The sequence below is a fragment of the Polistes fuscatus genome, unplaced genomic scaffold, assembly GCF_010416935.1.
Source record: "Polistes fuscatus isolate 324 unplaced genomic scaffold, CU_Pfus_HIC Scaffold2, whole genome shotgun sequence".
NCBI classification, from domain to species: Eukaryota; Metazoa; Arthropoda; class Insecta; order Hymenoptera; family Vespidae; genus Polistes; species Polistes fuscatus.
In genome coordinates, this window is record NW_025113096.1 from 11,842,211 (window position 1) to 11,865,232 (window position 23,022).

At 30.8% G+C, this 23,022-nt stretch overlaps 3 protein-coding genes across 10 annotated transcripts in view; 2 read left to right on the top strand and 1 right to left on the bottom strand.

Annotated features, from left to right (window-relative positions):
* Positions 1 to 12,469, top strand: part of LOC122516710 (protein tweety) — a 31,440-nt gene extending 18,971 nt beyond the window's left edge. Inside the window, exons 2-9 of one of the 7 annotated variants that reach the window (XM_043634749.1) lie at positions 2,813 to 3,028; positions 7,986 to 8,258; positions 9,527 to 9,861; positions 9,968 to 10,420; positions 10,513 to 10,614; positions 10,694 to 10,933; positions 11,869 to 12,062; positions 12,184 to 12,469. In XM_043634749.1, the coding sequence (XP_043490684.1) occupies positions 2,891 to 3,028; positions 7,986 to 8,258; positions 9,527 to 9,861; positions 9,968 to 10,420; positions 10,513 to 10,614; positions 10,694 to 10,933; positions 11,869 to 12,040 (1,713 nt within the window). In that variant the 5' untranslated portion in view covers positions 2,813 to 2,890 and the 3' untranslated portion in view covers positions 12,041 to 12,062; positions 12,184 to 12,469. Of the gene's footprint in view, positions 1 to 2,812; positions 3,029 to 7,985; positions 8,259 to 9,526; positions 9,862 to 9,967; positions 10,421 to 10,512; positions 10,615 to 10,693; positions 12,063 to 12,183 lie in introns of those variants that run through there. The other 6 variants (XM_043634754.1, XM_043634752.1, XM_043634747.1 and 3 more) reach the window with 6 other exon arrangements.
* Positions 12,410 to 12,892, top strand: LOC122516712. Its single transcript, XM_043634757.1, has one exon. It carries the CDS (start codon positions 12,423 to 12,425, stop codon positions 12,675 to 12,677), a length of 255 nt encoding a protein of 84 aa, XP_043490692.1. The 5' UTR covers positions 12,410 to 12,422; the 3' UTR covers positions 12,678 to 12,892.
* Positions 12,893 to 17,573: 4,681 nt separating this feature from the next.
* On the bottom strand, positions 17,574 to 22,723 carry LOC122516709 (pyridoxal-dependent decarboxylase domain-containing protein 1). 2 transcript variants are annotated; one of them, XM_043634745.1, is made up of 10 exons: positions 22,275 to 22,672; positions 21,929 to 22,114; positions 21,138 to 21,551; positions 20,757 to 21,038; positions 20,605 to 20,676; positions 20,265 to 20,501; positions 19,838 to 20,182; positions 19,471 to 19,756; positions 19,123 to 19,380; positions 17,574 to 19,033 (listed from the first exon to the last, which is right to left on the bottom strand). In XM_043634745.1, the coding sequence occupies exons 1-10, from the start codon at positions 22,338 to 22,340 to the stop codon at positions 18,783 to 18,785; spliced, it is 2,397 nt and encodes a 798-aa protein (XP_043490680.1). In that variant the 5' UTR covers positions 22,341 to 22,672; the 3' UTR covers positions 17,574 to 18,782. The 2 variants fall into 2 exon arrangements, with proteins under 2 accessions (XP_043490680.1, XP_043490681.1); XM_043634746.1 differs by lacking the exon at positions 17,574 to 19,033 and having other exon boundaries at positions 19,253 to 19,380; positions 19,460 to 19,756; positions 22,275 to 22,723.
* Between the last annotated feature and the right edge of the window lie 299 nt (positions 22,724 to 23,022).

Sequence of the window (23,022 nt, forward strand, 5' to 3'; positions counted from 1 at the left end):
TAAAATTGAATAATAATATTTTATAATTTGTTTATATTACGAATTAAATCGTAAAATTAATTTTTTTAATTTATTGAAAAAAGATAAATCGACGAGTCATAATTACTGTGTCATAAATATCATCTACTCAAATATAATTTGAATGATAATAAAGATAAAGATTATCTCAAAGAATGAATGAGATAAATTTATTAAGAAAAATCATAAAATTAAGAAATAAAAAGAAAAGAAAAAAAATAATCTCAAATTTTCTCATGTAGATTTTACGAGGATTTCAAAGAAAGGAAGTGTAGGCATCGTTGACCCACTGTTCTCACGCTTGGCGTAAGTTTAGAGTACAGAAAAGAGAAAAAGAGGGACCACTCTTTTTCTCTGTCTCACTCTTTTTTCGAGCTCTTTTTATTTATGAGAACGGTCGACTCCTTTTTAAACGACTGCCTGGTATTTCTCGTGACAAAGAATCGGAACTACACGTTGTCGATGTTATATGCAAAGGGCACACGTACACCAGTCTTGCCAACTTTTAATGAGTCATGAAAATGCATGAGAAAAAAAAATTGTTGAAATAAATAATGCTACTGTATAAGCCACGGCACGATATTTTATCGTTTAACGTTTAACAGATTGTCCTCTATTGATTACAATTTTATAACGGATTTATATTACCTTACAATTTAGAATTGACCTAATTTTTCATTATTGGAGTCATTCAGAAGCCAATTCAATTAATTCCATTTTGTTGTTGTTGTTGATATTTTTTGATTTTTCTTGATTCTAATGAAATAAATAGTATTCCACTTAATTATTAAATGATTTACTTGTTGCTTCGTTTTTCTATCTTTTTTTAGCTGCCGAAAAATGAACGTCCTACATTTCTTAAGATTTCCCAATAAATATTTACGTTTTTATTTGCACATTCCGTACATAGCTTGTTTCGTTGCAAAAAATACCTTTTGAAACAAAATTTTTATATGTAACATTTTTTTTATCAAATTAAAAAAATATAAATTTAAAAAACGAATGTATTACAAGACATTCATCTCCACAATTTATTTTTACTTTCTGGATTAAACCGCATTAGCTTCTGGTCAAATTATTTATACGTTACCCTAAAATAAAAAAAAATTTGATTTGCGAAAAATTGTTAATGAAGAAATCCGAGATTAATGAAATAAAATTTCGTTGATATTGTTATATATTTAAATGCAATTATACAGGGCGTTCCATTCGAGTAATGCCATCTAAATATTTTTTTGGCTTATCACGATGCAAACAATATTTTTTTACTCAATGTGTATGGTGTCAAAGCTTAGTAATATCTGGCAAACATATTTTTTGCATCGTAATAAACCGAAAAGACATTTAGGTGGCCATACTTAAATGGACCACCCTGTATAAAGAGTAAAATATATAACGTATATATTTATTTATTATTTATACGTTTAAACACATAGTTCTAAATATATTATTTTATATGATATTTAAATTTATTAATTATTTTTTCAATTTAAATATAATTTCATACACAGTATATTTATATTAAAGTATAGCACTTAATATAGTATTATATAATTAAATATATATGACGATGGGTTGAGAAGTTTTGAGCTTATTTTGTTTTCAAAATTTAAAGACTACGTCAAAGAAGTAAAAGTGAATTTAATTGAAAAAAAATTGTTTGTATGTTAGGCTCAAAACTTTTCAACCTATCCGTTTATAAATATACACCAAACCTTTTGTTGTAACACTTGAATAGAAGTTCATTAATAGTTAAATTAAATAGTTCGAATAATAATTGAAGAACTTAAATACAAGTTACTATTAGATGAAAATGAATAATTAATTTAACGTGAAAACTAATTGAAAATTGACCGTAGACATTGTTACGAAAGATTGGATATTTAAAAATAAACCAAAGAAGAAATTCAATTGGCTTTCAATATTGTTAAAGATTCAAACTATTAAACGAATAAGAAAATAGGAAAATAAAAGTATCGTTGATTGATCGGCACGTGACAGAGGGATAACACACCTGGCAGCAATTTCATTAGTTAAACACTCGTTGCTCTTACAATGGCGTTTCGATCATGATTGAATCGGTCCGATGAAGCGTTTTAGGCCATCCAGTCGCTGTCGAAGCAGCATCCGATAGAGATTAAATGATATCGAAACTTGCCTCGATACTAAACACTCTCCCACCTAAATTACTTTCTCTTCCACCTTTTCCATCGTTAATACAATTTTCTTCTTGCTTTCTACTTCCAATTTTTCTTTCCTTTCCTTTTTTTATTTTACCTTCAAATAATTTCAAATTACTTTTCATCTTCGTAATAAAAATAAAAACAATAATAACATTAGTTATATAATTATCGTATTATTATATATGATAATTTATCGAGATCTGTGCAATATTACACTTTAGGAAATTTTCAAGTAATTTATTTTTAATCGATATGTGTAACTTAAAATGAAATTTTATGTATACTCATCGAATTTGTTTTGCTATTCTCTCTACGTTATTATTTATAACAAAAAAAAATATAATGCATTTATTTTAAATTGTCAGGGTAATTTTGTGTGATTATTGTTAGTATTTTAGAAAATATTAGTGGCCATTACGAGGTTTCCCTGTATAGGATGGGCAGAAAATTCTAATTTATTTTATTTTCTATCAAAATTATTAAGTCTCATAATAATAATATTATTATTATTATATTGAATTCAAACTTTTAATAAGATTGCATTTGCGTTTAATTGTCCCGATATAAATAATTCGTTGGAATGAAATAAAATCAATGATTTATGATTACAGGTACATCGTAGCATGTCTTGACGAGAAGGAGAAGTTCTTCAACGGGGTTTTTGGGGTTTCAGTCAAGGGTTCTCCAAAATGGCGGGTGGTCAGCAACTTCCCGAACAATACACAGTACCACAATTAGCAAGGGTCTTCCACAGTCTACCACATTTGAACGTGTCTCTTCATTCGGTCAACAACACGTTCAATCCACATTCCGAGATTTATCTTGAGGTTAGATCATTTTTTTAAATAAAATTAATTATTATTATTAGTGTTAAAAAAACTTAATTTAAAAATATTGATATAAATGTTAATGAATTCAGATATTGTTTCAAAAATATAAACTTGTTCACTTTTATTATCTGATAATAATTAATAAAAAAGTTTTTTTAGGCTTCAAATGGATACAATATTCAAAAACTAATACATTTGTATGCATTAACATTTTATAGAAAAACTTTTGTTCGATTAATTCATAAAGATATCGTACTCTACTGATTTTGTTATTAATAATATTAACACAACAGTCATTATCCATGCTTAATTAGAACCGATCTTAACCCATTTTTTTGCAAAATTAGACTTATACACCACTTCCAGAAAAAACGACTTATATACGCGCATACTTCTGTAAAGAAGTGGAAAAAGGGGTGCACGTAAATCCGATACAGGAGACCTACTTTCGAATTGTTTCAACTTTTCCGAACATTCACGATCGCTTCCAGCAATTCCTAATTTTCGAATCTGAAAAACTCGAGCGTCTTTTGTAATAAAACTACAAAACTGTCGAAAACGTCGATAACGATGTCAGTTTCATCTTGTCAATTCGATGAGACAAGTTCGATTATTCCCATTCATCCTCTTATATATCCGTATACGTATGTACTATGTACGTATATGCCGATAAGTCATTTGTTATCGAGATGAAGAGAAAAATGCATTTATTTCAGAAATATTGAGCGTTTTTCTTTTCTGTTTATGAATATTTCAATATCTCCCTATCAATTTGTAATAAATATATACCAAATATGTCTCGAAACACACACACACACACATATACATTCAAATATACATAGCTAAAAAATGAAAAAAATGTATTCATATTTCACACATTTCGTAGGCATTCTATAGAATGTGTAGGTATTTTATACAATGTCTAAGGAATTTCGTACATTGCCCAAAAAGGCCAGGCATTATATACAATGCCTAGGCTTTTCGTACATTGCCGGTAACATATATGTATATATGTAAATATTAGGATGAACCAAAAGTTCGTGCTTTTATTGTGTTATAAATTGTGTTATGAACTGCATAATGAATTGTTTTTGTAAAATTTACTTTGGAAATATTAATTTTAATAACTCACGAACTTTTGGTTCGCTTTAATAATATAATAAAATAATAAATAAATATATATATATTTTTATTATTTATATATTATATGTATATATTTATTTATTTATTCTTATATTTATCTAGACGCACGAATGAACAGGAAACACAAAAAAGCAGGAAAAATGGAGAGATGGCGGTTCTAGAGTGATGTTGAATTTTTCGTTTGTTCTTTCCATTTTTTTTTTTTTCTCCACGAAAATATATTCTCGGAAAATTTGACGAAGCCGCTCCAGAAACGACGACGACGAATAAGAGGAAGAGTTGGAGGTGGAGATAGAGATAGAGATGGAGAACGAGTGTTCGTTTCTTGCCCGCTAAACCCACACATTGCCCCTAGGCACATTATGCGATGCCTTTGTGCATTGTTTGAATTTTCCCGGGCCATTGTGCTTTCTAGTTGCACACCATGCCAGATTCTGCCATTGCAACCCGCGACGTCCAGCTAACTCGTTCGTTCGTTCGTTTTCCATACTACTTGCATTTTTTTTTCTTCTTTTAACTCCTTTAACTCCTTTTCCTTCTTCTTCTTCTTCTTCTATTTACTTCTTCAACCTTTTCGTTTCATCCTTTTTATATTTTTGTGTTTTACCTTTTTATTTTTCTTTCTCTTACTCTCATGGCTCGACACTCTTAGAATTTCTTTTTATTTTTTTATCCTCATACTGTCACATTTTTAACTCTTCTAGAGGAAGTCAAATTTGAGTGTCTTTGTATATGTTTGCTTCTGTTAAAGGATCATCATTTATATTACAAAATGTAATATTCTACTAATTTTAATACACTAAATTAATTTTCTATCAATCACAGCGATCACTTTGCCTAGCTTATACGAATTAACATTGTTCTTATTTTGTTTATTTTTTAACTAAATTTACACGTGTATACGAATATGTATATCTGAATGTAGGTATACAGTATACGTACGTATATTTATGTATATATGTGTAATATAAATCAACGGTGTAACTACGTTGAATTACTTACGTACCTGATATCATTTTGATAGGGAAGATAAATTATTCCTTTTATACGAATGCCAAGTTTAAAATATTTCAAGCTTCTAATGTGCCCTAATAATATACAACTTTTTGTTTATTTTTTGTAATTTCTAACATTGTTCGATATTGTTATGTGCCTAAAAAAAACATGTTTCTACTTCTACTTTTTCATTGGATTATACTAGTTCCAATCAGATCACTAAAGTCAACCAAAGTGGAGACACGGTTAATAAAATTGATGAGTGACCCGTTCGGAAAAACAAAAATCATTTGCCGTTGATTCCAGACAGGCTGTAAAAGATCTGTAAGAGACATCTGTAAAAGACACGATTTTTGATAGTCTTCTATCTTTGATATTATTCTATAGATGTGAGAAAGTATTTGTAAAAAAGTAATTAGCAAAAGGAAAAGTAAAAAAAGCATATAAATACGATTAATCATTTTAAATTGAACATTATATACGTATTTATATCAATAATTATGAATATAATACAACTTTGACATTACCGAGTAATATAATACATCTGTTAACTTATTAGGGAGATGGTGTAATAATAGAATATAATGTTATAGTGAATTAAAAGATTTACTTGAGTAAATATTATGTCTTTATTAGGAAGACAATAATACTCGTATCTCACAATCAGTGAAATAGAGTCGGTGAGAATATAACGTAAACGTACGTACGTACGTCCACGTAAAGCTCAACGTCTCGGAACGAACTGACCTATTGTTTGCAATGACATCAACGACCGGAACCATAATGCAGGACAGGTATATACCGAGATGTTCGACTATAATGAGTTTTCAGTATTTTGCCGAGTAAGCGTTTGATGTTTAAAATCAACCCTCTTATTTACAAATAATCTTAATTACTTTATAAATAGATTATGCATGTACATATATGCTAAATACACACAATTATAATATTTAAACATATATTTTGTTAACGTAATCATTGATGAATGTATCGTTCAAGTAGTCAACAATTACACAACTTTGTGATATAATTGCTCGTTTGTTATGTTATCGACAATAATGATAACTTCGACGACGACGACGATGGTGAATAAAAATAAATTTATATACAATAGACTTCCGTATAACACGAATTCCTACAATCCGAATTTCTATAAAACATCAAAAAGTTATTACGACTATTATTTTGATATAACGCGATTCCTCGTAAAACGAGCTGTATAATAAAGTGCGGAAATTACTCGCTTTCATAAATTCAATTTTCATTGATTGAGCGTTGCATAGTTTTCTTCATCGTTATTAGATTTCATTTTCGTAATTGGTTTTTCTTTTTTCTTTCTTAATTATACGTCATTAAAAATAATTAACGACAAAGAAATATTTTCTCAATATTTATATCTAACGCATACTTTCATGAATTAATTGTAAATTACTTCGAAAAAAAAAGAAAAATTTCCTATAACCCAAATTTCTTTTAACACGTAATATATTAACCGCGTTATACTTAAGAGTCTACTGTACACAATTAATTGCATATTTCAAAAATAAATTTGAAAAAAATTCCTTCTATTTGATCGAATTCCATGTAAAAATTTCAATTTAGTATTGCACGCAAAAACAAAATAATTGATCGATGATTTCCACTATACAAAAAAAAGAAAAAAATAAACGAAGTTAAATAATAAAAGGCACAATTTCACAGAGAAATTAACGTTCCACTTGAATATTCGTTGCAGGTAGTCCTTGAAAAAGCGAGCTCGGTTTAACTCTTTCCCTTTCTCTTTTTTCCCCTATCCTTGGTGTTAGGTAGAAAAGGGTGATGATGACGACGACGACGACGACGGTGGCGGGCAGATTCGAGGGGATACGAATAGACGCGAAATTTCGTGCGAACGCATTACTTTTGCAATAGGGAATGAGTAGGGGGTGGTAAGTTCCTTCGTGGTTGTGATTCCCATAGAGAACGGTGAAAACCAAGTCAGGAAAGGTGGTACCTACTGGTGCCGTGCCTCTAGCTGACTGAGACCCACGTCTGAGCACCCTCGACGCGACACCGAGTCGCAGTAATTGGGAACACCAGGAGGACTGTTTATCCCGCTTCAACATATTTTTTCACCTCACTCTTCAACAAGCTACCCTTTGAAACTCACAAAAATATACCGTACAGTACATACATGCGGGTTTTATTGCCCGTCTCGTTTTCATCTATTTTTTTCTCTGCATTTTAATCGGCTAATTTAAACTCGATCCTTTTTTTGGCAAATATTATATTTTAGAAAAGCAACTTGTAATATTGAAAAATGTATTAAATAAATATATCGATTGCTTCGAATTACCAATAAATTAATATAAATTATTTCAAATAAATTCAATTAATTGTAATGACTTTAAACCCTCTGTAACTTAAATTTTTGTCACGACTATATAACAACATTTGTGTAACGGAAAAATGAACAAACACGCATCAGCCTTTAAATATAAATTAATAACGAATTTACAATTTCTAAAGAAATCAGATTTACCTCGATATCTCAAGTTAAAGCTAATTATTATTGTGAAGAATCATAGGAACTATCAAAAAGAAATTATAGAACAAGATGCTTGCGGCACGTTGTAACAAACAAAAAATTCAATTAGACCAAAATAGTATATAAGTTACGTATATTGGTATGTGATTATAATGTGCATCAATATTGTTTAGTTTTTGGATGATTCTAAATGTTAATGAATTTCTTATTTTAATCATATCAATGTTTAAAAAAAAACATCAAAGAGAAATAGATAATGTATTAATGATTAATCGTTGATAATTACAGAGCTTGGGCATCCTTGGTAGTATTCCTGCAGCCTGGTTGATTCTGACATTACTGGTACTGTTGGTTTATTTGGTAACGAGATGCTGCGACCGGAAGCCTCGGCCCAGGAGGTCGATAGCCCTGCTGAAGTTTTCGCTGGCCATCCTTGCGTTGCTCTGCTGTGGAACAGTTGCCGTTGGCCTTTACGGCAACGACGACGTTCACAATGGTTTGGTACAATTAGTCGCGGCAGCGAAGAACGTCGATGGGATCCTCATGGGCGTGAGAAACCAGGTTCGACCTTTCTCGATCGATAAACTAAACTATCTCACTCGAAAACTTGTCATTCCAAATGAAACGTGTATATCGTGTTTGATATTGGACCACGAAGATGTTTCGAATTGTTCGGATATTGTTCGACAAATTTCACAATCTTCAAAGTTCTAATAGGAATACCAGATGGTTATACAGTAAATTCTCGTATAACGCATTAATGCGTTAAAATAATTTTTCGAAGTCGTGTTATAAGAGAATCGTATGCTACAAAAATTCTCTTCGATATAATTTACAATTTGTTTATGTGAGAATATATATATGTATTAGATATAAATATTATATTAAGAAAATTCGTCTTTACCGTAAACTATTTTTAGTAAAATATTGGTAAAAAAATAAAAACAACGACAATTACTAAACAAAAGAAATTAGTAGCGATGAAGACGATATTGTAATGCTCGATTAAAGCAAATTGAATTTTTAAATGAATTAATTATAAAATAATAATAGCTATGTTTTAAACGTTTTATAGAAATTCGCTCTACGAGAATTATTTAATTATACGACAATTTATTGTATTCTTATATTATATAAAATAATTCAAATATAACGTATATTAACATATTCAAGGAAATATACAGTCAATTGAGAAATCATTTGCATATGGCGTATGGTAACTAAAGTGATTGAAAATTTGCAGTAGAGATTCGATTTAGAAAACGACCAGCGATCATTGATAATAATCAACTCTTCTCTCTCATTTATCTAACGCTGCAACAATTTTAAATTATCGTCCGGTTTCATGAAATGGACAGTAATCGAATTGTTCGAACGTTTCCAAATTCATTAGTAGCATTCTCTGTAGGAGTTGTTCGATCTCGGTATGAAAACTTTATGGACTTGAATCCCGTCATCGTAAATTATAACTGCTCTTGTGGTACTGCCCGAGTTAAGATTCATCGTATTGAGGTCGTTACGATTATCAAGTGTCTCTCTTTCTCTTTCTCTTTCTCTTTCTGTCTTTATATCTCATGTCAGTTGCATGCTGCAAGATCAGCGTTTCTTTCGCGTTGCTTAATATAAAACACGTCATTTATTGGAAACGGATATCAATTGAAAATCTATCTTGATCCGGCCTTTAAGTTAAATGCGGAGAAAGTCGGACAACTCTTTCAACGTGACTAGTTAAATTTAGAATACTAATAAAATAATAAAATGAATATATATTGTATACATGTATATACATATAGAAAATATATATCTTTTTTCTTTTTTTTTACATATAGACGGACACCATAGAGGTAACATTACAAGAGAAAGTACAACGACAATTGACTGCTTTGGGGGACGAATTTGATGCACCTGTTAGCAACAAAACGATGTTAGGTCTACTGTTGGTAGCACTGAATAGTATGAAACAAAACACGAGCATTGCCGTCAACCGGAGCTTCGAAATCCGCAAGCCATTGAGCGGGATCAGTCTTGCAGGGGCCATTAGCATGGGGGAAAAAATCGAGCAACTGAGGTGGCCCATTACTATGGCCGTACTGAGTGCACTTCTTGTTCTCTGCGTTGTACTTGTAGTCGGAGTTGCTAGACACTCGAGATGTGTTCTAATTACGTAAGTGTTTAGAAATTCCCCCCAAAAAAGAAAAAAAAAATAATTAAAAGATGTTTCTTTATTTTTCATTTCTTTTGTATTAATACAAAATCGACAAATGAAAAAGTTGGATTGTTTTCAGATTTTCTGTATTTGGGCTATTCGCGGTAATAGTTTCTTGGTTGATGGCTTCCCTTTATTTAGCAACATCGGTCGCCCTCGGTGATCTTTGCGTGTCACCGGACGGTTATCTAACTAGATCGGTACCCTCCACTTTGGCCTCCGAGGTGCTCTCGTATTACACGCATTGCGAGAACACTCGCACGAATCCCTTTACACAGAGGCTAAGAGACGGACAACGAGCCGCGGGAAATATGAGGCAAAACTTGAATACTGTTTCACGCTTAGCGACAGAACTTTTCAAAGAGCAGCATGATCAACTGAAGCCCAAGTTGAGTAGCCTCTTGACCGACGTTAACGCGGTCGATAGACTCATGTCTGGTCTAGCGACGTTATTAGACTGTAAACCACTTCACAAGCAATACGTTCATGCTGCTAAAAGTTTATGTCACCTAGGATTGTAAGCATTAAATTTAATCGATCATAATTATTAAAAATTATTCTCATCGCGTATTATGCGGTGTCCTATTATAATCTTTTTATATTTTTTAGATACGGCCTCACCTTCATGCTTCTTGCAAGTCTAGCCGCTGGACTATTTTTCACTGTATTAGTATGGGTTGATTCTCACACGTGGATATATATCCGTAAACGGTGAGTTAAGAATTAAATTTCATTTAAAACCGAAATAAACAAACGAACAAAATATGATGCCTGTTACGATTTGTTCTAGAAGAGATTACCACCAAGTGGATGAACAAGATCCATATTTGCCACCATCGGCAGCATCTCAAGCGATAGCAGCTAGGACCCTTCGTGGCCAAGGGTCGTACCCGCCTACAGCCCCTTCTCTTAATCCGAATGCTCATGGCACCCATAATACCATTAAGCAGCCTCTCTTGCTAACGCCGCCCCCGCCGTCCTACGCTACTGCGACTGCTCGAGCACGTCAGCTGCACGAGAGCATGTTAAAGTTTGTGCATGAGACTTTTTTATGTTTTTTCTCCTTACATACTCGTATTTTTATCAAACGAGATCTTTCAAATGAAATATCCAAAGACTTTCACCGCGGCGTTGCGTCGGTGCGTTTAAATATTTTCACGGGAATATATACCGTTTTTCTAATGGCATCGTTGCTGATTGCTTAGAATAGATATTTGATGACATGTTGAACTTTTTTATAGGCAATGTGCATTTAAAAATCGCTTTACGGCGATGTTTATTTGAACGAATTTGTTATTCGATATTACTATATTATAGAGAATAATAGTTTAAAAGCATCAGTGTTATAAAATAGATCATGGACACGAGTTTTCTACACCAAATTTTGTACCAAGTTTCTAGAAAAAAAAAAAAATAATAACAAACTTTAATATTTTATAAATAATGAAATGTTAGAAAGCAAATGTCCAAGTTCTAACGATTAACAACACAAGACTCTGCTGCGCCTTTTCTGAATGTCGCTTTCGTTGTTATATAGAACATACTACAGTGCACAGGATAGTGAATACCGATTTTATCTTTTAATCACATTACCTCGAACTAAAAACTGTTTCATTAAAACTACGTGATTAAATTGAACATGGTAACTGTGTGCGCTCAGTGTTATGTTCCTTTTTTTTCTTACTACTCTCTCTTAACTATATTTTAACATGTTTGTATGAATTACAATGTTTCGATGTTTCAATAACGAATGTTTCAACGATATTAAATTCATTAGTACCGCTCGGATTGTTGTTACATCTTTCACGCATAATTGTTTGATTTTCATCATTACTAACATTGACGTTCTTGAAGGTATTTTTTTTATAGATTAAACGATTCGATCTGAAATAAGTTAGGTGACAAGAAATGATCCGAGAGAAAGATAATGCTGCAACTTTGTTCTCTTTTGTTTACCGTTTATAGAGGTGGGGGTGTTAACGGGAGTGGAGGAGCCGGAGATCACAAATCGTCTCAGCATAATCAGCAGTCGACAGGTGGACGAACTGAGCACCGTTCTGGACTCGGAGATCAACCTGGCCAGTACGCGACTTTGAGCAAGCAATGCAAAACTCTTGAATCTAGTGACTTCTACTGAGGGCACGCCCCCGCAGGGTCTGGTGAGCTCAAATTTCCTTCTCGATTTTAAACAAAAAATATACAAATAATAAATTCACAGCTTCGTCGTCTATAAACTGTATTATTACATTACAGTAATCTATCGAATATATAAAATCTTAGGTAGAGAACCACCTTGGACGCCAAGCGTGGCATCTTTTACCGGCACCCTGTCTCACAATTCTCATGGACCCGCACATTTGGCGACCTTTCAAGATTCGAGAAAAACTCAAACGTTGGATCCGAAAAATTTAGCCAATTTAAAACGCGGCCCAACACCGGCGTGGAACCAAAATCGTCCATTACCGCCGAATCCGGCGAATCAGCCAAGTTGGGAGTTCGAGTCGCGATCGCAAACTAATATGAATCAATTCCGATCGTTGGTGAGGAACAAGGCGCCTAACATTCGTATACAAGATCAAATGCAAGATCAAGTGAGAACGTTGGATAGAAATTTCACGCGTAGCCAGTTTAATGGTACAGCACAAAATAATGCTGTACCTAACATGTACGGTACATATAACAGGGCACATGGAAGACAAGAAAAGCCAACGGTAGCTACGTTGAGTCAAGTACAGGGTAGTGATCCTAATCTATACGCTGTAACCGAACTTTAAGCGACTTATTCGGTAACACCAAAAGAATAACAAGCAAGAAAACAAATAAATTAAAACAACAGAATATTTGTCATTGATTGAAAGAAAAAACGAATATATACGGGCTAAGAATGCTAGGAATTTCTTCGAAAAACAATTCGAATAAAAACCCTCGTTTTGTGGAGTTCCTACATAGATGCGTTTGAACGGATAATCTTTCGTTGATCCGTGAAAAAGAAAAGTATGAAAAAATGTAAGAAGAAGGGAAAAAGGACGGGAGGGGGAGGGTCAAACATGTCTCCGATATTAGAAATTTCATCGGAGACGTGCTATTATACATATATATACATATATATATATATATATATCTCTAAAGTTTTGTATTTGTATATCATGTACAGAAAAAATTGGTCGATCCTTCTACGTTAGTCTCTTTCATCATACGTTCACAGTTATTGTTGCCTCTCTTTCATCCGAAATACGTTATCAGTGGAAATCTTCGGTAAAATCACTAATTCACGAAGAAAATATAAGATAATTCGAGTATACATAATTGATCATCGCTATTTTCAACTCGTGATTTATACAAAAAAAAAAAAATAAACAAGTTATATTCTAATCACATATAAAAAGAAAACGTGAATTTTACTACGTTTTATAAACATTTCTATCGATAACACATCGATTGATATATATATAATCAACATATATGTATATACATCGTAATGTTAAACGTCGATATCTAACGTGAAGGAATACCAAAAGTTTTTTATATCTTTTTTATATTTTTATTGTATTATGCGGCATATAATGTGAAATCCGTGTTGATTTGTTGTGAATCATTCTGAAAATTCTTATAACGAGTATATAATACGTATATATAATATATACGTATAGTAAATATCAAGTTACTGTACGATAATGAAAAACAAAAAAAAAACTGATGAGTGATACATATTTACGTATATTTATTATCGTTAATATTTAAAAATCTGTATTTAACAATACACACAGAATGATGAATCTGAAGATTTTTACGAGCAACGCGCACTCCCAAATGAAAATTTTTATTAAATAAATAATTCGCGATATACTGCCAATACTCAGGCGAATAAATATATATATATATATATATATGTATATACATATATATATATATAAATATATATACTTTTTAAGTACAAATGTAACGGAAGCACACACAACATACACAAACGTGTCCATCAACGGCCGCGTTCTTTTTTCAGTTTTGATACGACTAGTGCAAAGTTAAAAATAAATAATAATAAATTATAATTATATAATAATAATAATAATATTAATAATAACATAATAATAATAATAATAATAATAATCTGATGTATCAGTAAATCTAAACATGACAAAAAAATGGATTTCAAATATTATATAGCCTTCTGAGATTTATTTACCCTAAAGGTAAATAAATATACATGGCCTTTTGTGTGGAAGTATCGGAAGGGCAGATCTTTCTTACGTGTTTTTATTTTTAATTCGTAAAGTAGTAATAGTAATAATAATTAATAATGATTATTAATAATAATAATTCTAATAATATTAAAGGAAAGAAAGAAATCAAGAAAAAATACCACATACACACTCACGCGGAACAGAAACACAAATATACAGACAGAAAAATATACTTAAGCTATTGAATTTTCTGCGGAGCGCAGAGTCTTCCTATAAGGTGTTTAACAAATTTAGAAAAGACCTAAATAAATAAATAAATAAATAAAAAATTAAACGATTTAAATAATAGGTTATCAACGAATCTGTGTAGATGACTTTATATTCCGCAAATAATTCAGTAAACTTGTAAATAGTATATTATATCATCATCGAGTAAATGTGTAAAGTGTGATAATTTTGAACCTAGATGTACGAGTTTTAAAACAAAATCATAATAATATATTCTATACCTTCTTATTTCACAGATTCTTCAAATTAACAAAAAACAAAAAGAAAAGAAAGAGAAAATACCATTCCAAAAATAAAAAAAAAAGAAAGAAATAGATAGAAAGAGAGAGAGAGAGAGAAGAAGGAAACATTCTATCATAATTGTAATTTTCAGAGTGACTTTAGAATTTAATCTTCGATATAATTCGCAAAAACATTACCATTGCAATATTAAATATACAGAGTAGGTATAAGAAAAAAAACAGGTGAGAATACAAATAGCGAAAATTTCATCGGATGTAAATAATTGTAATATTTATTGAAGAGAGAAGAGAGCATCGTAGCGCATAGGATAGCAACTTTTAGTTGAACATTAATTATAAGTAAACGGCGATTAATAACATTTGAGAAGCACGTGCATTCACACATATTACAGCACGTACGCAAATCCAAAAAAACAAACTATGCGTGCTGTTTATTTTGCCGATCAAAGGCAAAGTATCCTAGTCACTAAATAAAACTTGTTTCTGTTCATCTAAACGATGAAAAGAAAAAGGAGATGAAAGATTTAAGAATGAAGAAAAGGAAATAAAAATAAAAATGAAAAATGAAAAGAAATGATCTCTTGCCAAATTTTCGAAAAAGCTCAATTTTTCAAACATAAAATGAGTGAGGAGGGCAGGGGTGGAAAGAAAAAGAATACAAAAAAAACATACTAAACTCTTTTATCAGATAATTGTACTATTACTATTATTACTATACCTAATATCGTTGAAGTTACATTAGATACGAGTGTCAGACACACGCCCATACCTTTCTTAGATCTTAAGGGAGAGTATTATTCGTGAATAAATAAAATGTAAAGTGTAACACGACTTCGTTCTAATTCAGTGTTCTGCGCGATATTGCTTCAGTTTATAATATTTAATATTAATGTTTGCTGACGTTCATGAAAAGTAGTTTTTTCTTCTCGAGTTATTTTTTAAATTTAATACAATTAATATCAATTTATACATTTTATTGAATATATATATGTGTGTATAAAGTTTTATTAGAGCTAAGTTTAATTACTTGAATTTATCTTTAATTGACGACGAATTAATCGTGCTGATCATTCATTTCCAAATGTGTTCAGTTTCAAATAAAGTTAATAGCTTTAATATAAATTTTTACAAGTACTAAATTTATTTAAATATTTAATCCTTAAAATATATACATACATAAGACGACTTTGAATAAAAAAAAAATAAAAATAAAAGAGAGAGAATAAGATCTATTAAATGATTATCGTCATAAATAAATGATCAGAAACTCGGACGATATCGAAGAACACTGAGTACAGTAATTTTAAGTATAGCGAAGAACTTAGAGAATGAAAATCGTCTCTGTCGTTGAAGACTGCTGCAACACGCGCAAACGGGAACAAATAATACACAGAATTGTCCAAATTAACAAAAAAGAAAAAAAAATTGTAATACATTACTTTAAAAAGTTGAATATCTAACACAGTCCAAAAGCGTGAATAACAATAACACGTTAAAGAATATTTTTTTGAATTGTTCACAAGGAATGGAAAAAAGTAAAAACTGAAAAATACAAGAAAAAGCAAACTCGACAAAAGGGAAAATCATTGATTGGTCTGATAAAAAATATTGTGCACACAAGTTTGTTGTCTGTACGGATTAAACAATAGCATCGACTATTTATGTAGTTGATGAGCGGAACTGATAGAGAAAAAAATATTAAATTCTAAATATGCGAGAGTTGTACGTACGTAGTCTAGACGATTGTTGATGAAACTTTTATTCTAATCGTTTGTCAATTTGTACCGTTAAAAAAAACAAATTTCGAAAGAAAGAGAGAAAGAGAGAGAGAAAGAGAGAGAGAGAAAGAAAAAACGAGAAAAAGAATTAAGAACCATTTTTTCTAATAAGTATAACTGCATTTAATTCCCGCATCGTTTTTATATAAGTATGTATAAAACATTGACTAGGTAGAACACAAGTGAAAGAATAGAAAAATTAGAAAAAGCTGAAATTGTGTATGAAGGGATATGAAGGGCGAGAAAGAGAGAAAGGGAATTAATTATTTTCGAAAGAATTGATAGTGGAAGTAGTATAACTATAGGACACAAAGAAATATTCATTTTAAATTGGTGCATTGTTTGAGCCTAAAAACACCTACCAGAATAATTATTAAAAATCGAAAAATAAAAGAAAGAAATGTCATCGATCAAGGAAATAAAATGTATTACACATCGATTAAAAGCACGAACATGTGATAATATAATATCACTTATCATCTTTTACTTAGATTTTGAACGACCTAAGCTTTTGTGCACCCTGAAAGACTGATATTGTATGATTTAAAGCGCTGTAATCATTTTTCTTAATAAGCTATTAATTATGGTAATATATATTTCTTTAAATATGTTACATTAATACTTCGTTTTTGCTACAACGTTTTGAAGTGCATGTATATATATATATATATATATATGCATGCTTGTCGATCACGAAATGGTGAACTTTTTGTTTTTCCATAACGACATTGTTATAATAGAATCTTAAAGCATTACGATACTAATTTTTAAGAGAGTAAGTTATATATATACACATATGTAAACATATTTTGTGTTTTTTCTCTCATCGCGCGAAAGAGATATTACATATTTACAAAGTATGTAGAGGCTACTGAAAAGAAATTTATTATAAGTTAAGATTTCAATAAATGTTTCTCATTTTTGTTTGCACGATGTGTGCGCAATTTTGAATGAAAATTGTAATAAAGGAAATTATTTCAAAGGCATAAGCCGAAATCTGTCACTGGATGACATTTTTGTGAGTTACAATCGTGTGTAATTGCCATATGCCAGACTTAATTCCTCCTATTGTAATGGTATGCGAATATTGTGAAAAGAGAAATAAAAATATAAATAAGACATGTAGTTTGTTTTAAAACAAAATTCCTTACAAAATACTATTTTATAATATTATTACGCTATTTACGTATTTTAATATTTATTCAGTAGCAATACTTTATTACAACTGTTTGGTACATAAATATACATACAGCTTAATTTATTTTCATTTTATTTATCCGTCAACAATGTACGATTATTTTATAATGAAAACATTTTATCTCAATAATTGCACCGGAATTTCATACAAATTCCATTTTATGCGTGATTAAATGCTATTTAATTTAGCAACAATTTCAAAATTTTAGCTTGCTTCATTGCATTTCTAATGTCTTTGGTGATTTTTTTATTCTTGAATGTTTCAATTGTTCTTAAAAAACTTAATAATGCTTTTTCTTTTCTTATTTCTTCACTTAAAACAAATAAAATAAAATTAAAAAAAAATTAATAATAAAAAGAAAACAATTTTTACATAGAGATTATCAAGTATACGGCACTTATTAATACTCATAGAAATCACAATTTCACGTTAATTTATCGTGAGTTATTAAATATAATTTGTTGTTCATAGTTGTGCAAAAAAAACATTACACTCTGTTTTAATGTTAACATGATGAATAAAAACAAATTGATTGATATTAGAAAATATTACAATTTAATCAAACAAGGGAAAAAACTAATTTTAGTATAAAAATGTATTGCCTGGTTAAAAGAATGATAATTAAATATCTATTATTATATTTTATTTGTCATAAATGTACCCCTTTGTTATTATCCATCAAGTTTATTTAAATTAATCCTATATTGGGAAAATAATGTGATGTTGTTTCCCATTATAAAAAGAAAGAAAGCTATTGTGCTATAAAAAAATGTATTGCCACATGATTAATTATATTAATTTGTTAAGGAAAAAATTTGATACACTTAATAAGTACACGGCTAAGAATAATTTAAAATAGAATTAGATTCACAAAGAAAATTTCTATAATAAAAGTTTTCGTGAAATAAGAAATTCGACACTTTAGAAATATAAAATGATTCATAACTTTTACATAATTGCTTACGAAGCAATAAGCAATCTTTTACTTAATGATATCATTAACAAGCTCTTTAATATACAAGTTTTTGAATTAATACTTCACTCTAGAAATATTTTAATGCACCTTTTGATGGAAATATTTCACATAATTTTTATAAATTCATTGCTTACCTGTCAAGTCCATTTTTCTTATTATTTGGAGAAAAAAATCATTTGTTTATATTCATAATGTGTGTGATGTGTGTAATATTTACTACGATTTAACTTCACTAGATTCTTCTTTAACTTGAGGATGACAAATAGTATTCGTTATAACCGGAATACTTTTACCACTTTGAAGACTGGAATGACTGGATGATCGACTGTGACTTTGGCTTCCAGCTCCAACAGGTGTTTGTACAAGTGGTTGAGGTGGTGTTCTTGCACCAGAACCATTGCTATTGGTTGCATTTGGTTGTAATTGCATATGATATTTATAAATATTTTCTGTGCTCTCGACAACTCCTATTCAGAAGAAAAGAAAAAATGTAAAAGATCACAATTGGTAACAATGAAATTTTAAGTTTATTAAACTGAAATATATTCAATTGTACCAGCTTGTAGATTTAAGCTGCGTCCACGCACTCCAGTTTCTTTGGAAGGAGGACTCCACCAATTGACTAATGTTCCTACCACAGGCACATGCCTTAAAATTCCTTCTTGCCAAAGTTTTTCTGCATTTTCTTTTTCTAAATCTGTTTGTGCTGCTTCAATACCCCTTTTAACCACTTCTGATATAGTATCTAATAATTTAGAACTTGCTTCCACCTCTTGTCCTACTTGAAGAACCAAAGACAATAATTCTGCCACATCTACAAACCACAATATACGTCATAATATAATATAAAACTATAATCACTTATATTATCTAATTAAATAACTGATACTTATAACAAAAGAACCTGTATCTTGTGTGACCATGCCAAATCGCACACAAGCTAATCCATCTGCTCCTTCGCCAAGAGAAAAAGCAGCATCTGTACTCCGTAAAGCTTCTACCAATTGTGTATTTAATTTATTTAATTCCTCTTTAGCCTGATCTGTCATAACATGGATCCAAGTTGGTGGAGCATATCTAACACCACCTAATCCTGCCCAACCTGGCATTTCTACCAAGTGTAGTGAATCATTCTCAGAAACCAAACGGACGAAAGTGTCTTTATGTTCTACAGTAGCCAATAAGATTTCCTATTGATAAAATAGAATAACTTTCTTATATAAAAAAAGCTATATTAATATTTTTATTGTAATAAAATTAATTTATCTTACTATTTGTTGCTCCAAACATGCAACTACATTATCTATATCTTCAGAAGTCGGTGGCTGTTCAGGACTTTCCAAAGGACAAATACGAATAGCTACACCGTGATGTTCAATTTCACAAAGTTCTATTTGCACATTTTCTATGTCCCTTTGTAAGATTTGTCCCAACCAAGAATTTAATTTATCGTAATAAGGAGGTACACGTTCTGTTGTCTGAGGATCACGATCTGCTGGCACAAACTGAAAAACTAATGCACTCGAAACAACTTCAAATATTTGTGAACTGTTAACAGGATTTGTCAGAAGATCGTTTATTGTATATGATCCTGATTCACTACCAGGTGTTTGACTCTGAAATAATTTTATTAATATTGCTAGATTTAGAAAATTGTTGTTTTAACTTATTTTAATAAATATGTATACAATAACATACCAATAAACTGATACAGCTGAATTTTTTTATTTTATTGTACAATTCTTCAATTGCTAAAAAACATTGTTTAAACCTATTCTGTACACCATCTCTACCTAGAGCTTGTAAAGTACACCACAAAGGTAATGTTGGCAATTTTCTTGACAATGAATCTGCCATTAAGCCAGACATAAGGGATAATGTTGTGTCTCGTGTAGTGGGTCTTCCACCTTTTGTATCTGTTAATCTATATAATGTCTATTCAATAATAGTTAAGAAAAAAATTATCATTACCTGTTAAAAATTGTTCTTTCAATAAGATAATAATTGTTTATTAGGAATTCAATATTTAAAAGGATACAATAACTGGTAATGATGGTATACCAAGCCATACACCTAATGGTAAAGTAATACTATCTGCGATCTTTGAAGGCTAGAACAAAAAGTATACATACACCACCATTCATAAATTTATTATACATATTTATATATAAGAAATACTAATTCAATTACCAGATCTCTTGTAGAGTTATTCAACGTTAGTGCTGCTAAGGAATGACCTCTCAAATGAAGCCAAACATTATATTTATCACAAATTGCGCGCAATCGTACAATATTATCACAATGTCCTGTTAATACAGATCCTGCTTCTGCCAAAACTAATAGCGGTGTTACATTATTGGATTGTGTATCTTCTGCTAAACGTCGTTCTAATGCAGCAACATCCATACTATAACGTGACCCGAACATAGTGTTATGAGGAATAGGTCTTACACAATGAAGTGGTAAAGAAAGCTGTAATTGAAGAATTCAAATGAAAGATCGTATATTTTTGTAATATAAAAGTATCTAAAAGATATTACTCATGTATTACGTAATAAAAAAAGGATGCACCTGTCTACATAAATGTTGAACAACGGCTAAAGGGGCAGCTACCGAGCTATAAATAAGAGGTGAGGATGAAGCAAGTGCTGTAAATCCTTCTTCCATATATCTTGGATATTTACGATGTAGAGCTAGTCTAGTTACTCTAACCAATCCTTCCAAATGATCTTCATGAAACGAAGAAGCACAGTCCATAAATCGAAAAATATGACTAAGCCATCGTGTTGTGTCTGCTGCTAAGCGACCAGCTAATCTTTGGGCATGAGTCCTTGGAAGCGCAACTGCATAAGCAGAGATAGTGTGCGCTATTAAAGCTAGTTTTGCTGTTTCCGTCAAAGTAGGTAAATTAGTAACTTGACTATTTGATTGTTCTCCTGTATCATCTTCATTTGTTTGCGGTGCATCTTCATGGATAATCAAATCCTACAAAAATAAGGATATTATATATTTTCTTTTCTAAATTCAATATCATCGATTATACTAAAAATATTTTGTTCATCATAAAATAAAATTAGATCAAAAATGAAATTCTAAGAAAGAGAATGATTAAAGTTATTAAATATAACGTCATGTATACTAAAGAATATTAGTAAAATTCAACTGAAAAATAAAATTGTCAAAATATTCAAAATTGCCTCCAATATAGAATTTCCAGTATAAAATATCTTAAAAGTGAGAGAATATGCGATGGATAACCAGTAAGAAGATAAGTCTAAGTAGTTGTAACCAATCGTATTCTTGCGTATCCGAGTTTAACCAATCGCATTAAAGTAATGGCATCCGTATCGAGTATATATTACCTGTATCAAACTTAATATTTCTTCGAGATTTTTTGGACGGGAAAGAAAACCGGAGGTATTGTTCCAAGTTGCACCACCACCATCAGCAGCCCTTTCAACGGCTTCCTCGAGACGAGAAATTACTTGAGAAGCTTGAAATTCAAGCGTACTTACGTCGTTGGTCGTGGACCCGCCTCCACTACTGACCTGTCAAAATTATAGCGGAAAAATAAACCGCGTGTAGAGCGCATATACGTTTTACATTAAAATTCAAAACTTTATATTGACCGTGATAATTAACACTTAAGCGTTTAACACACACACACACACAGTCACAGATCAAAGAATATTCATTATTCTCACGCACCTCAAGAATATTTTGCGCTATAGTTTCCATCGTTGCTTTATCGTTTGTCTCTGCCTCCTCGGCCATCGTGGCAGTAATCGTGGCGCAGTGACGTTATCACGCGTTTCACTGCTCCCTCTTCACTGTCTATTAATTTTAACTATATCTGCTTTCTTTCTATTTAATATTCGTATTTAATGATGACTCAAATTGTAAACTTTGAGATATTTAATTTTCTTTTTGCCACGTGTCAAACACCGTTGAAAGATAAGAACACTAGTTGTCAAGAATTTTTATATCATTCCAGTCGAACACTCTCATTCATGCATACATACATACCTCTCTCGATTGAGGGGGCGCCTAAATATTGACTATACGGCACTTATTTTATCGATATGGCCGTCGTAGCGCTAGCGACTCAGCTTTTTTGATAACACGCCGCTCTATCCATTTTCTGTTTTCATTTACGAGGGAATTTATGAAGAATATGTTACTAAAGTAATTCAAATGTTTTTTTCAATTTTTATTAAAATAAATGTTTATACGTCCAGAAATATTTAGTCTACTTTATGAACATTGTATAACAAAATATTGTACTTATAAAAATATATATATAAGATAAAAAATATATGCATTGTTAAGTTTAGACAATAAGTATTTGTTTATATAAAGTATGAATAAAAAAATTACATATTATAACGAATATAATAGAAAGAAATTGAAAAGATAAAATTGAAGAAATTAATATAATAGATAGAAATGAAAAAGA

Bases quoted from the DNA above. Each gene is read 5' to 3' on its own strand.
- LOC122516712 (XM_043634757.1), top strand. From the start codon at position 12,423: ATGAATCAATTCCGATCGTTGGTGAGGAACAAGGCGCCTAACATTCGT.
- LOC122516709 (XM_043634745.1), bottom strand. From the start codon at position 22,340: ATGGCCGAGGAGGCAGAGACAAACGATAAAGCAACGATGGAAACTATA. The intron at 21,039-21,137 runs GTGCATCCTTTT...CTTCAATTACAG, and splicing joins TTCAACATTTATGTAGACAG to CTTTCTTTACCACTTCATTG. The intron at 19,034-19,122 runs GTACAATTGAAT...TCTTCTGAATAG, and splicing joins CAGCTTAAATCTACAAGCTG to GAGTTGTCGAGAGCACAGAA.